This window comes from Pelodiscus sinensis, chromosome 6, assembly GCF_052426305.1.
Source record: "Pelodiscus sinensis isolate ZL-2025 chromosome 6, ASM5242630v1, whole genome shotgun sequence".
In the NCBI taxonomy this organism is placed as follows: Eukaryota; Metazoa; Chordata; order Testudines; family Trionychidae; genus Pelodiscus; species Pelodiscus sinensis.
In genome coordinates, this window is record NC_143057.1 from 103,516,914 (window position 1) to 103,532,183 (window position 15,270).

The 15,270-nt window shown below is 44.6% G+C and overlaps 1 protein-coding gene across 1 annotated transcript in view; it reads left to right on the forward strand.

Moving 5' to 3' along the window:
• Positions 1 to 5,821: 5,821 nt before the first annotated feature.
• OXCT1 (3-oxoacid CoA-transferase 1) overlaps positions 5,822 to 15,270 on the forward strand; it is a 132,445-nt gene continuing 122,996 nt past the window's right edge. The window contains exons 1-3 of the mRNA XM_075932505.2: positions 5,822 to 6,227; positions 8,455 to 8,563; positions 14,683 to 14,773. Coding sequence (XP_075788620.2) covers positions 6,120 to 6,227; positions 8,455 to 8,563; positions 14,683 to 14,773 — 308 coding nt within the window. The 5' untranslated portion in view covers positions 5,822 to 6,119. The remainder of the gene's footprint in view (positions 6,228 to 8,454; positions 8,564 to 14,682; positions 14,774 to 15,270) is intronic.

The window sequence follows — 15,270 nt, forward strand, 5'->3', positions numbered from 1 at the left end:
ACTGCTATATGTTTGTACCCAATCTTGTACAAGTGGGCCAAGTGAAATGAGAAAACTGATGATTTGCTGAGTCTTTTTACATTGCTCATATTTTTATATTTGAAGTTATGACTGTTGGCTATATACTTGTATTTCACATTTGCTTCTTTGTGATTGTTTTGATGTGCCTCATAGTAGAGGAGTCTCAGTATTGGGCTTTAAGTAGCCCTCTCTCTCAGCAACTCACCCTGAACTGACCCTCTGAGCAGTGCCCCAGAAATTCCTTGTAACAAATACCTTTGCTAACTGTCCATATACCTATACAAGTGACACCATCACATGACCTAACCACAGTTGTCACACCATTAGGGGTCTATCCACTGCACATCTACTAATGTAATATGACATCAAATGCCAGCAATGCTCCTCTGCCATGTATATTTGACAAATGGGACAGTCTCTATGCCAAAGGATAAATGGACACACATTTTCAAATTTGCAAGGGGATTTTCTACTTTCATGAGTATGAAATTCCCTGTTATTGCAGAAAGCATATACATGTGAAGAGATGCTTTGTATTTTTCTTCTTTCAGCAACAGAAATGCTATCAGCAAAAACACTGTTATGTGATTTATATTATAACTTTAGATTTTTTTAAAAAAATTACATTTGTATGCAAGTAGGTATACATAAGAGAACCACTATATACATAAATAACAGTCCAGAAGAAAAGGGATACATGTATAAGTTTAAACATAGCAAATATGACACATTGTTCAAAGTTTCAAATGTATAAAAACAGATGTCTCTCTGGAAGGATAATTCAAAGTTGCATCTTCTCTCTGGAATGTGGGCACCAATTGTAACAGAAAAACATTAAAATAGTACTTCTTTTAACATTCATTGTAGAAAACATGACTTTTGTTTCATGTTTGCCATTTTGTGGTTTGCTTTCAGTGTTTCAGTAAAAGAGACACAGAGCTGAAAACTAAAATATTCACAGGTATTAATCTACCCAACATCAAGATATGTGATTGCACTCATCACTGACGTCAATGTGTAAAATTGTTAGTTAGTCACAAATGGTCATGGCAACAGAGGATACTGACTGAATGGATGCTAAAAACAAACCTGTGTGGAGTTCATCCACTGCAGAGGCAACAACAGGCATGAGGAACAATGTGGAGCCTGAACTTCTCAGAAGTGAAACCAAAGCAGAACCAGCTCATGCAATCAGGTAATTTACTACCATAGTGAGAGGAAGGCTTGTCCAGTGGTTACAGTGCTAGTTTAGGATTTGGGGGATTGAGGTCAATTTTCTCCTTTTCCTAGGCATTCTTTGATCATATAGTCTTTATGTGTTTGAGTTTCCTAGCTGTAGAATGGACATATTACCTCCTTTCAGCAGAGGTGTGGTTAGGGTAAATATGTTAAAGATTGTGAGGCACTCAGATGTTATGATAATGGAGGCTAGGTAATTACCAAAGGACAGAAATTTATTAATGAATGTGGCCATATAAAAATGGGTCAGAGTGTAATACAATATTTATACCTCTCCATAAATATGAGCACATAATGCATTAGTAGAACACTCCTGTTCATACAGAGAAGAAAGTATTCCAGTGGAGTTAGAGCCAGCCAAATCTTGGGAATAGGGAGCCACCATGCAAAATGAAGTGGGAGTTTGAGTTTGAGTGGGAGTTTGTAAAGGGAGTTTGGATTGTGGGACTTGTTTGGAGTTTGTTTTTGCTGTGGAGAGGGTGTTTTGGTTTGTTTTTGTGTTCACCGGACTAATAGGATTTTGGTGAGAAAGTAGATAAAACACAGAGGTATTAGTGGCTATGGCCCAAGTACTAGAGAACACAAGGAGGATGATTGGATGTGGTAGCTGCGGTATGTACATGATTCTGGAGGGGGTACCTGAAAGGAGTTTTGTTTGCATGAAGTGCCGCCTGATAGAGCTGATGGAAGAAAAGATCCGAGGACTGGAGATGCAGGTGGAAACTCTGGTCGAGTTTAGAAGGGGGTTTGAGCAGATGATGGGGCAAAGGCATGATGTGGCTGAAGGGGAAAGCTTAGATATGCAGATGGAAGCAGGATCAAGGGCCTCAGAGGGTGGACTGCTGGGCGAAGAAAATGGACAGTGGAAGCATGTGACTCAGAGGACCAGGCAGAGGAAAAGATGGGTCAGTGAAGGAAAAATAGAGCTCAAGAACAGATATGTGGAAAATGTAGAAGGGGTACAGCAGGTAGATAATGAAGATGGAAGGGTAAGGAAGAAGAGAAGAGTGGCTAGTCCCATAGATAAAGGGGAAGACTTAATGGAGACAACACCAATAATGAGCATTAGGATTACAAAGGAAAATAGGAATGGCAAGGACTTGCAGCCAGAGGAAGCTAGAGATAGACCAGAGAATTTCACTGTCACTAGGAAAAGGCAGGTCTATGTGATTGGGGACTCCTTATTGAGAAGAATAGATAGGCCTGTAACCAGAGCTGATCCAGAGAATAGAAGGGTGTGCTGTCTGCCAGGTGCTAAGATAAGAGATGTGGAACTGAGGTTGAAGAGAATTATTAAGGGAGCAGGAAGGAATCCATTGATCATCCTTCATGTAGGAACAAATGATACGGCTAGATTCTCGCTGGAACGAATTAAGGGAGACTATGCTAGGCTGCGGAGGATGCTCAAGGAAATTGAGGCTCAGATGATCTTTAGTGGGATTCTGCCTGTTCCTAGAGAAGGGCAACTAAGATGTGACAGGATTATGATGATCGATAGATGGCTTAGGCAGTGGTGCTATAAGGAGGACTTTGGGATGTATGGTCACTGGGAGGCATTTATGGACAGAGGACTGTTCTCTAGAGATGGACTTCACCTAAGTAGGGAGGGAAATAGACTTCTAGGGTGGAGGCTGGCTCAACTTATTAAGAAAGCTTTAAACTAGGAATTTGGGGGAGACGGTTGGGAGATGCCCAGGTAACCTCTACACCAGATTTTAATACTGAGAGGGAGGAAAATGAAGTAAGAAAGGATATAGCTGGGGGTAGGAGAATGAACATGAGGAAGGGTGGGGTGGATACTAGTCTAATAGGTCATATTGGAGGTCTAACGTCCGTGCCAAATTGGGTAAAGAATGTGAATGAGGCCAAACAGCAAAAATTAAGACGTTTGTACACCAATGCGAGGAGCCTAGGTAACAAAAAGGAGGAACTAGAGTTATTGGTCCAGGAAGTGAAACCAGATATTATAGGAATAACAGAAACATGGTGAAATACTAGGCATGACTGGAGTACAGGTATTGAAGGGTATGTGCTGTTTAGGAAAGACAGAAATAAGGGTAAAGGTGGTGGAGTCGCATTGTATATCAAAGATGAGGTAGACTGTAACGAAATAAAAAGTGATGGAATGGAGAAGACAGAGTCCGTTTGGGCAAAAATCACATTGGGGAAGAAAATTATCAGATCCTCCCCTGGGATAGTGCTTGGGGTGTGTTATAGACCACCAGGATCCAATTTGGACATGGATAGAGACCTCTTTAATGTTTTTAACGAAGTAAATACTCATGAAACTGCGTAATCATGGGAGATTTCAACTTTCCAGATATAGACTGGAGAACAAGTGCTAGTAATAATAAAATAACAGGGCTTAAATACCAGGGAGGGAGAGGAATTATTTAAGTTTAATACCAATGTGGACACAAGAACAAATGGATATAAGCTGGCTAGTAGGAAGTTTAGACTTGAGATTAGACGAAGGTTTCTAACCATTAGAGGAGTGAGGTTCTGGAACTGCCTTCCAAGGGAAGTAGTGGGGGCAAAAGATCTATCTGGTTTCAAGATTAAACTAGATGGGTTTATGAAGGGGATGGTTTGATGAGATAACATGATCTTGGTAGCTAATTGACCATTTATTATCAGTGGGAAATAGGTCAATGGAGGGATGATAGGAGTTACTATAGAGAACTTTCTGGGTGTCTGGCTGATGAGTCTTGTCCACATGCTCAGGGTTTAGCTGATCGCCATATTTGGGGTCGGGAAGGAATTTTCCTCCAGAGTAGATTGGCAGAGGCCCTGGAGGTTTTTCGCCTTCCTCTGTAGCATGGGGTACAGATCACAGCTGGAGGATTCTCTGCATCTTGGGGTCTTCAAAGTATTTGAAGGCTTCAATATCTGAGATATAGGTGAGAGGATTATTCTAGGAGGGGTGGGTGAGATTTTGTGACCTGCACTGCGCAGGGGGTCAGACTAGATGATCATAATGGTCCCTTCTGACCTTAAAGTCTATGAGTCTATGAAGTGGCATCCCCATCATCCTATTTCATATGTCTTATCACAGATTATGTTTAGAGAATTCCTGGCTATCGCTATTCCATTAGGAAAAGAGTGGCACCATTTTACATCCAGTTTGAGCAGGTACAAATGGCAGCATAAGGTGCACAATAGTGAAAAATCAGATCCTGTCCTATTTATTTCTCAGACACTCACACTTATGATTTTTCTAATTATGGCAGACATTTTATAATTCTTTCACTTCTTAATTTGAAGAAAAAACTGGATGATTTAAAAAGGAGGATTGCCATTCTTTTTAATACCTCAACATCCTGGGACACTTGTACATTGCTAGAATGCTTCAGCTTACTCCAAAATAATATCAGTAGGTCCCTTAAGGCCAGCTTTGGCAATCACTTATACACATGAGTAATTCCACTGAATTTAGTGGCACCTCTTGTCATACAGAGTTACTAGAGAACTGTTTGCAGAACTGGTTAATTCTCCTTAGAGCTTTTCTACCCTTTGGGAGTCCTGTCATATCACTCAATGCATCTTCCTTGTGGGAGCAAGGGGTACATGGAGGTGTCATGCACAAAAGCAGGCAAGGGACACCCTTTTTTAGCAACTAAAATTTTGGCAGAGGTGGAGGTGTGTGCATGGATGCTACTCAGAGTCACTGATGTCTGGATGGTTTCCAACACAACAGCCTGGGCACTGTGAGTGTGTTTACATGACAGAGCTTAACTAAAAGCAACCTATGTAAATTGAACTATGTCAATTGCATATCTTATTTCAAAATAGCTTATTTCGAAATAGGGAGTGTCTACACAGCATTTTTTTAAATAGAACACTCTTCCTCTGACTTCCCTTATTCCTTCTCTTAACAATGAGTTACATGAGTCAGAGTAAGAAGTCCTCCAGCTTGACAGTATTTTGACACTATTTTGAAATAAGTACCTGCTGTGTAGGTGCAAACTAAGTTATTTCATTTCAGAATAGCGCTAGTTATTTCAAAATAGGGTAGAGTACCCTGTAGGGCCAGGAAGGGAAGCCAGCTGGACCAGGCCCACCTCTGGGCTAAACCTTTATGTGTGGGGCTAAAGCCTGTCAGGGTATAAAGGAAGCTTTCCTAGGCGGGTCAGGGGAGCTGGGCCCAATTCTATGTGCTTTGGGCTTCACTTGGCATAATGAGGTCGCCTTGGGAGCTCTCTGCCTACACTTCACTGCTTCCCCCCCACCACCTGAGCTCTCTGCCTGCACTGCTCTCCCGCCCCCCCCCACCTGAGCTCTCTGCCTGCACTGCTCTCCCACCCCCCCACCTGAGCTCTCTGCCTGCACTGCTCTCCCACCCCCCCACCTGAGCTCACTGCCTGCACTGCTCTCCCACCCCCCGCACCTGAGCTCTCTGCCTACACTGCTCTCCCGCCCCCCCGCACCTGAGCTCTCTGCCTGCACTGCCCCCCTCCCACTGACCTGAGCTCTGCCTGCACTGCTCCCCCCCACCTGAGCTCTGTGCATGCACTGCTCTCCCACTGACCTGTGGTGCCATCCCCCTCCCCAGTCAGGGCCCGGCAGCGGGCTCGGGCTCCTGTTCCGCGCTGAGTCTGAGTGTCCGGGTGCCCCCTGCCCTACCCAGCAGCACACACCGCCCGCGAGCCCCCTCTCGCTTCTGCCGCCTCCCGGCCGCCTGCGCCAGGGTTAAAAGCAAGACGTCAAGAGCAGCCGGAGCCAAGCCGAGCCGAGCCCCTGCCACACCCCAATCCCATGTGATTGCAACGCCGCGGCTTCGCCTCTCCGCCCTGTCCTCCGCCACAGCGCTCCCCTGCTCGGCTCCCGGACCCTCCAGTCCCGCGCTGTAGAGCCCGAAGATGGCGGCTTACAAGCTCCTGTGCAGCCTGAGCCTCGGCATCTCTCAGCCCGCCGCTCGGGGGGCCCGCCGGGGGAGCGCCCAGGCGCGGCTGGCTGCCCAAGCCAAGGTAAGGGGAAGGAGGCGCAGCCAGAGCCCCGTCGGCTCCGAGCGCGTCCCGGCTGCGCTGGCCGCTGTGCGTTCGGTTGGCATTGCGCGGCGGCGCCCTTGAGAGTTGCCTGCATCGCTGGCCTGGTTCCCCGCTCGCCGCCCGCGGAGACACTGTAGCACCCTGGGTGCCACCTACCGCTACACAGTGGCACGTTGCAGTTCTGCCTGGCGGGAGGCGCGGCATCGGGAGAGTCTTTCAGCCCGCGGCCTGTGGGGTTGACCTTGGGGAGGGAAACAGGCGACTTCACGGTACTGCCCGCTTGGCTTTTCTTTGCCAGAAATCAGGCCTTCCCGTTACTGCTTCAGATCTGTTTGGTGTGCAACGTGCACAATGCAAAGTACGTCTGATCTGCTTGGGAACTGCGGAATCCTCCCCCCAGAGAGAGCCCTATATTAGATCAGAAAAGAACAAAAGCGGTGGATTCGCGCTGCTACGATTTGCATATCATGAGCTAGTTGTTCAGGACGTGTGCTATTGTCTCTGGGCAAGACAAGCTGTGGCTGTTAAATACAACAGCGAACAACAAATCTTTGACTATTTCTTGAGCCCCAGAATGGCCTCTTCTGCTGCCAGACACTTTTACTGAGCAATATAGATGCAAACACTGGTCTCTTTGTATTGCTTGCTGAAAGTAGTAAAGAGAAGGTGAAGTACTTTCACCATGGCCTTTGGTTAATTGCTCAGTTTTAATAAGTGGTGGGCCTGACTCAATAGGACATGTAAGATGTGGTTTGGTTTTGGGGTTAGTTAGAAAAATAAAAAGATGGAATTCAGTATTGAAAATGTTGGGGGGGGGGGAGATTTGAAATTATGAAGTACAGTCCCCTTAACCCTTTGATTTGGAACTTTGCATGGAGTGACCTTGTAGGATAGGGGGCTGTAGTTCATAATTTGAAATCTTTTTGTTTCAACATTTGCAATATTAATACCTTTTTAAGATTTATTCATACATTTGAAACATGCTATTTATTGTATAGCTTCAACATTTTCAAATATGGGTGGGAATAATTATTATCTTACTCCACATGGTTCTGTACAATACAAACAACAAAAGATGATTCAGAGTAAGAAATCACATATGGCACTTAACTGAAAACCATAGCTCATTTCACCTTGACAAAGCTACCTAAGATAAGGATTTATATCCATGTATTTATATACCTCCTTTTATATAGGCATGTGGATAAAATGAGAAGCACATCCCAGTTGTACTATACTTTAAGGTAGCCCTATAATTTTAGCTTTAGCATTTTAAAATCCGGTTAAATGAGTTGCATTTACAGTCTGGCATTGAGGGCAAAACAAGTATTATTTAACTATGGATATATAAAATACACTGACACCTGTAGACAAGATCATCTTATTAGGCTTCCTAAGTGGAATCAACATTGCATATAAACATAATAGCATAATACTGTACATGTCATGAAGTCTGGGAGAAGCAGAGCAGCCAAAGTTGATCTTTTGGAGGTCCAGAATGGGTACTGGTTCACAAAAAGGTGTTGGAACTCAATCCATTTTCCCCTTCAAACTAGGGATGTAATAGAGTAGTCGATTAATCAATAAGCAAAAGTTTATAGGTTAATGCTATAGACTACATGCATTTCCTCCCCCCCTCCACCCCAGTAAATTTTTTTTTTAGCAGGCTGCCTGGCTCCGTTCTGGCTCATGCCGGGTTCAGAACCTACCCCTATTGTGACTCTGCATTTAAAGTGTATTAGGAGGCAGGTGGGCAGGCAGCCCAGCTCAGTTCTGGCTCATGCCAATTCCAGGAGCTCAGACCTGCCTTAGACAGGGGCTGCTGCAACCCTAATCTGCTGCCTCTTTATCAGAGGCAGCAGTATTGGGTGACTGGCAGCTGGTTCACAAGGAGAGCTAGTTTTTAAACTGGTTACCCTCCTGGACCAGCTCCTGCCTGGCACCCTGCATTGCTGCCTCTGATACAGTGGCTGCTGGCTCCACCCCTGCAGACTATAGAATAGTTGACTAACTGATAAAAATTCATGAGGTTACTTGACTATCCAATTAACCGATACTTAACATCCCTACTTCAAAAACTGAAGATTTGTGCTTCAACAACTATCTGCAGTTTTCTAGTAAACGTAATCTCCCTCCTACACAGTTCATGGTAAGGCTGCAATGCAAAACATTTTGTTCATGCTTATTTCTTTTTATGTTGTTTCAGATTTGTGGCTGCTGTTTCTCTACCAGCAGTCATCGCAACACCAAATTTTATACTGATGCTGTGGAAGCAGTAAAAGACATACCTGATGGGGCAACTGTTCTTGTTGGTGGTAAATATTAATTTTACTGTCCTTCATGGGGACAATCTTATTTTCTGAGTAGGACATTCTCAACTTGATTTTTTTAATTGATTAAAAAATGTTAGAGCACCTTTTTTAAATATCATGTATTGAGGAAAATATTTCTTGTAATTTGTGATTACAAGGGCTTTTTCAATAAGGAAGACAGGCCCACTGGCAGCAATTCCAGGCCCTAGGGCAGAACAGTCAATGAGCCCCCATACACATACAAGCCACTCCTATCATCTGCCTGATGCTGCACTTGTGTGGGCTGGTGCCTAGCTAGTGCCCAGCAAGCTCTTCTGGTACAACCAGGGCCTTCTTCATGCCTGCCCTGGTAAGGATGACACCTACATAACCATGCAAACCTGCCCTACCCCTTCCTTGAGGCCCCACCACCTTACCATCAGGCTACCCCTTTTACTTCCTGCTCCTGGGCCACCCAGCTTTTGGCCATCCTGTCCAAGGCTTGAACCCACAACCCTGTCCTCCCTAGTCTAGTGCCCTATCCCTGAGGCCATGCCCCTGCTCCAAGACCCTGCCCTTGCTTGCCTTTCCTCTGTTGCTTGTTCTCTCCTATGCTCACACATTCTCACCAGATTGGGACAGAGGATTGAAGGGGCAGACTCTGGGAGGGAGTTTGGTGTGGGAGGAAGTGCGGGGTGCAGTGGCTGCAGAACTTATGGGTATGCAAGGCCATATTCCTGGATAGGTGTGCTGAGCTCACTCAAGCACAGGGATACCAAAATGAGAGCTACACTGACTGTGGAGAAGTGAGTGGTGATTTCACTGTAGATACTTGGTTATGCCAGGTTGCTATTGGTTGGAGAAGGATCAATTTGGAACTGGAAAATACACTTGAAGAGGGGCTGTTTTGTGCAAGCATGCAGGACTGTTCACTGTCTCCTGCTATGCAGGGCTCTGATTTTCGACAGCATGCAGGAGGACATAGTGAAATGGATTTGCAGCAATGGGATTCTAGGACTGTGATGGTGCAATAGATACCATGCATATCCTCATTGGCACAGGATCACGTTACCACTGAGTATATCAACAGAAAGGACTCTGGTTTTCTTTGGTTATGCAGGTGGATCACCAGGATGCCTCACTGACCCCAGTATTGACTGGTCAGGGTAGATGCATGATGTTTACATCTTCAAGACCACGGTACTGTTCAGAAAGCTGCAAAAAAGGACTTATTATGCCATAGATGATGTTGAAATGCCAGTAGTGATCCTGGAAAATCTAGCCTATTAAACTGTACACTGGCCACCTTGACTGCAACAAGGAAAGATTCAATCACAGGCTCAGCAGATGCAGAATGACTGTTGAATGTGCTTCTGGTAGATAAAAGGGATGCTGGTATTTACTCACAAGAATGGATCCTAATGGGGGAATGGAGCATCCCAGTAGTTTTTTGGGGCCTGTTAGAAATTGTAGGTGCTAGGCACATCTCTGATATAAGAAAGCGCACTGGAAGTATAATATGTGGTACTTTCTGTACATTTGATTATTACACTGTCACTGATCCTAATACTCCAGAGGGGTAGCCAAGTTAGTCTGTAACTAAAAAAACTTAAATGCTGAATAGTCTTGCAGCACCTTAAAACATATAGATGGTATGATGAACAGTCCTGGGCAAAACCCACTTCAGATGACAGGAGTATTAAAAGTCCAGATCCAAGAATAAATAAGGAAAGGGGGGAGAAGGGAGGAAAAAGACAGTGAATAAATTGTTCAAGTTCAAACTAATCCTCTGAGTTTATCACACTGCACAATAACAAGGATGTAGGTGCTTTCAGAACTGCTAGTTTTATACTGTGGTCTAATAAAGATGAGTTAGTTCCCAAATAATAGAACTTTATTCAGTAACAAAATCAGTGCAAAAATAATTTCTGCAGTTTAAAATCAAATACATTTAAAAACTCAATAAATGAATGGACCAGAACTTAACAAGGGAAAGAACATTAATGTCTATTTTACCTACACATGCAGCAACTGTGGCTTTCACAGGTCAGTATATATGAAGCTGTGGTTGCTCATGGTGTCCTGAGGGTGAAGTGGTAAAGATAGATGCAGCCCCATATGCCATGTGAAATGTTGAGAGGGTAGCATAGGGAGATACTGTAATGGAGTTGTCTATGGATTGCAAAGGGAAGCAAGTCTGCGATTACTCCATCTATAGGCTCACAAGAGTCTGCAGAAGCTGCATTTGCTGCCAGAATAGCCCCACTATGTCCTGCTGCATCTCCCTCTCCTTTTCCTGCTGGCACTCCTAGGCCTTTCTTCTTTCCATTCTTTTCTTGTCCAGGCTGTCTGCATCCTCCATGTCTTTTGTTCATGGTCTGACATAGCACTGGCTTGCAGGATCTCATTGAACATGTAATCCTGAATTGTCTTATTTCTCACCCTTATCTGGCTCAGGCATTTGGAGGGGTGTATGTGGAGGGGGGGGGGATCCCCACAACTCTGCAAAGGCAGAAGCCACAGATTAAAACACGCAGAGCTCCCTTTGTCACATAGTCATAATGGAAAGCAGACATAAAGATTAAGAATTCCCTTCCCTTGCTCTCTTAAAGTTTAAAATGGTGCGTGTTTATTGAAACATATGCTTTGGAGTACTTGTGCACAGTGCCACTCGCTATGGAGAGTATGGCCTTTCAGGGTGAGGGAAATGAGGCTTCATTTCAGGGAACTATGATTAGGGCTATGGCAGTGAATACTAGCACCATTTTCAGAGGTGGTAGTGATTGTAGCTTGTATTTCACTCTTTCAGGTACTAAAGGCACAGAAAACACAGCTGTTGGTAGTGTCCTAAAGCTGCTCAGGGGTGTATGCTGCTAGCATATGTACTGCAAAGGTGCCTGCCAACATTTATTGCTGGCTGGTGTGGGAATGTGTCCTACCACAGAGGAAGGAATAAGGCTGCTATCTGTAGAAATCATTAGGAGAGTATTGCAGAGCACTTCTGTGAAGGTTTCACTGAAAGCTCTACATGCCCCTTCCCACACCCAGCTGTTCAGGGGAATGGAAAGCGGATAACAATGCTACTGCTTCTTATTTTACTGCTACATCTTTTAATCAGAGTACATTAATGAAAAGTTGGTACCAGTGTCCTGTTAAATTGGAGGCGCCACCAGTACATCATTGTAATGGGAAATACAGTTACATGCTTGCATGAGGCACCTTCCCCTGCAACAGGCTCACCTGTGCTTGAGTGCCAGGGCTAACAACTGTGGTAAAGTCTCAAACGGGTCCTGGCTTGCAACCGGCAAGTGCAGCTACCCTATGTGTCCCCCATACTCCTCCTCCTCACTCTTCAAGCTGGAGGCCTGTGGCTTGGGGTCCTTGGCAATATCCACAGAATGGGGTGGGCTGGTGGTAAGGTCTCTGCCCTTATGGAATGCACCTTTATGCAAAAGATGCATGTTTGCAGATCAGCTCCAGGTTGACTTTCTGATACAGTTCTTTGGCTTTCACGAAGCACTGCTGCTGATCCTATTGTACCACTACTTCCTCATTCCCTGTGTCATCTGCTTGTGGATGTCCGTGTTTCTATGGCTGGTCAGTAGCTGGCCTTGTATAGCCTCTTCCCACAGGCCCAGGAAATCCAAGCAGGCGTGCATCTGGTGTGTGTCAGGGATGTGAATCTGAAGTTGATTAACTGATAAGCTTAGGCTTATTAGTTAATCTTGTTGACTACTTGCATTCACCCCTTGCTGCCTCTCTATCAGAGACAGGGGAGGGAGGAGGGGCCGGGAAGTAGAACTTAAAAGCCAGTTCCCCGCCCAGCACCACCTCTGTAGTGCCGCCTGCCCATGTCTTCACCCCCCCATTGCTGCCTCTATCAGAGGCACCAGTGTGGGGGGTGGGCAGGGGAGGCTGCTATAAAGCAGTCTTTCCCTGTGGCAGGCCCAGGCTCACCAAAGGTAGAGGCTGCTCTGCATCCCGCTGAGCAGCCTATGTCTGCAGCAAGCCTGGGCCTGACATGGGCAGAGGCTGCTCCAGCAACAGCCTCTGTCCATGTGGGACTGAGATCCCCCATGGACAGGGGCAGCTGCCAGAGCAGCCTCTGTATGCAGCCAGCACCTCTGCTGACAGGCCACCGCAGACAGAGGCTGCTTTGGGGCAGCCTCTCCTGCCCCTTTCTCCCCACTCCCCATCTCCCAGCAGCCTCTGTCCATCCCCGGAGCAGCCTCTGTCTGTGGAGAGCTCAGACCGCCCCACAGACAGAGACTGCTGCCACCTCTGTACCAGTGGAAGCAGCGTGGGGCGGCAGTTAGCCAGTCCATGAGGGGAGCTGGGTTTTAAACTGGCTTCCGCCATGATACCCCACATAACACCCTATGCTGTTGCCTCTGATAGAGGAGGCTGGATTGCACTGGCTGCTGGACCTGCCCCTGGGGACTACAGAATAGTTGACTAACCACGTGAATTCTTAGCAGTTAGTCAACTATTCAATTAACTGATAGCTAACATCCCTATTGTGTGTAGACCACATAGTTAACTGAGTGGTTGAGCTCACCAATGGAGAATTGCTCACTGAGCAAGACAGGAAAAGACATTTCAAAAATTTGCAGACTTTAAAGAGGATGGAGATCTTATGGTCTCTTGACCCCTAGGCAGTGGACTTAAAATTGTGAGCAGAGTAGTCGGGCACGGTGGGGCAGGTGGTGGAAGACATTGCACAAGTAGACTGACACCAGGCATCTTACATCAACCTAACTTTGTACTGTAGACTAGTCACTTAAGATTTTTTTTTTTTTATTAACATGCACACAGGCCCAACCTCTGAGATTCCCTAATGGGAAAATTGCTGCAAAGGTTTAAAATGTTACTTCTTATAACTGATCTAGGTTATATTTGTGCTACAGTTTCCTTGTATTGGCTAACTGGTAACACTTTGTACTGACATGATAAAAGTATCCTCTCTCTCACTCACTATTTAAACAGCTGGATTTTTTTTTGGAGAATCATGTAATCACATTTTAAAAATGTATCATATGGGTTCTCTTGATGGTTACCACAAAGTCACAACAGTAAGCCTGAAAGGCAATATATGCTTAGTGCAGAGTTTATTTTTTATTTACATGAGAGAATATTACAAGTATTGTTCCAAATAAATAACACAATTTTTGTTTTCCATAGTTTACAACCAAAACACCTGAGTCCAATACAAACATGAAAGGGTCCAAACAGTAATGACCATTGCTATCTAGCAAATACAGAAAGGCACATGGTCATCTTAGTTGGGATGTTTTATGGAGTAGTTGTATTTTTATAAGTTGCTAATGGGTTTTTAAGACCAAAAGAGGGGCTGCCTCAGAGATGAATAAAAGGTAAACACAAAGATGGGAATACTGAAGGAGAGACCTAATCACACTTACTCTACATATATAGATTGGCAGCAGAATTAAAGTGAGTCTTCTGGTCTGATGCTGAACTGGACTGAAGAAGGGAGAGTATATCAATCAGAGGAAATTAAGTTTAGAGATGCAAGTGGAGGCAAACTTATGGGTTGTCAAAAACTGAAATGGAGGAGCTTGAACTGTAATATTGCAGAAGAAGGAATGCTACAGCAGAGATCTAGCATGGAAATAAATATTGGCAATGTAACAAGAAGGGAAGATGACTTCTGGAGGGACTGAAAGGAAAGGAGATTTGTACCCTTCCAAACCAACATTCATAGTAATGGAAATAGAATTTATTAAAATACAGCCTGTCCCTGAGTTGAAAACAGTCGACTTACGACCGTTCGCAGTTCCGACCAAAAATGTTGTAAATGGCAGACCCCGAGTTACGAATGTGATCCGTGCTTATGAACAGCGTGGTCGCGTGTAACTCAATGGGGTCCGACTTACGAACAAACCAAGTTATGACCAATTGCTTGGTCCATAACCGGTTCGTAAGTTGGAGACAGGTTGTATTGCTCTCTGTTCTGAGAAATATTTTCTCCAAGTATTGAATTGCTTATTCCTCTAGAACCAGATTATTCTCTTACTGTGCAGAATGAATGTTTTTGTACCATCTGCTGCACAGATTTATTTTTATGAAGAAGTCATTCTCTAGAATGCTTGTTACATTCTTCATTTGTGTTTTGTTTTGTATAGGTTTTGGATTGTGTGGCATTCCAGAGAACCTCATAGGAGGCTTACTGAAGACTGGAGTAAAAGGGCTAACTGCAGTCAGTAACAATGCAGGGTAGGTGTTCATACAGCATTGGGATATTGTGTACATCTAAAGAGTTAATAAACCCGATTACATGAATTATACTTTAATAGAGCTGTGATAAGTCTTCTAGCTATTCTGGTGACTTGACATTCATTGGCCAAAATTATCCAAAAGGATTATGCGAGGTGCACGTGCTTTGACTGCCAAGATCTTGTTTTCATTTGGACAAATTCCCATAGCTGATCATTAAGCTATTTTTGGTACAGTTATTTTGGAATGACTATAGAAGTACAGTAGACTTCTAAGCTTTGTCATATAAAGATGTTTTCACTGCTGTGGCACATGGTGAGTTATTTATTCTGTTGAATGCTACTGTGATGGGGTGAATGACAGAAAGTCACCTTGGGTTGTACACCTGGTGTGCTATTCATGCCACTGACACTTGCTTTCTTGCTCTCTGGGACTCCCCACCACTGTCCTGCTGGGCCAGATCCTCTGGCTTCCCCCAGACAAGATACAGAGTTGGG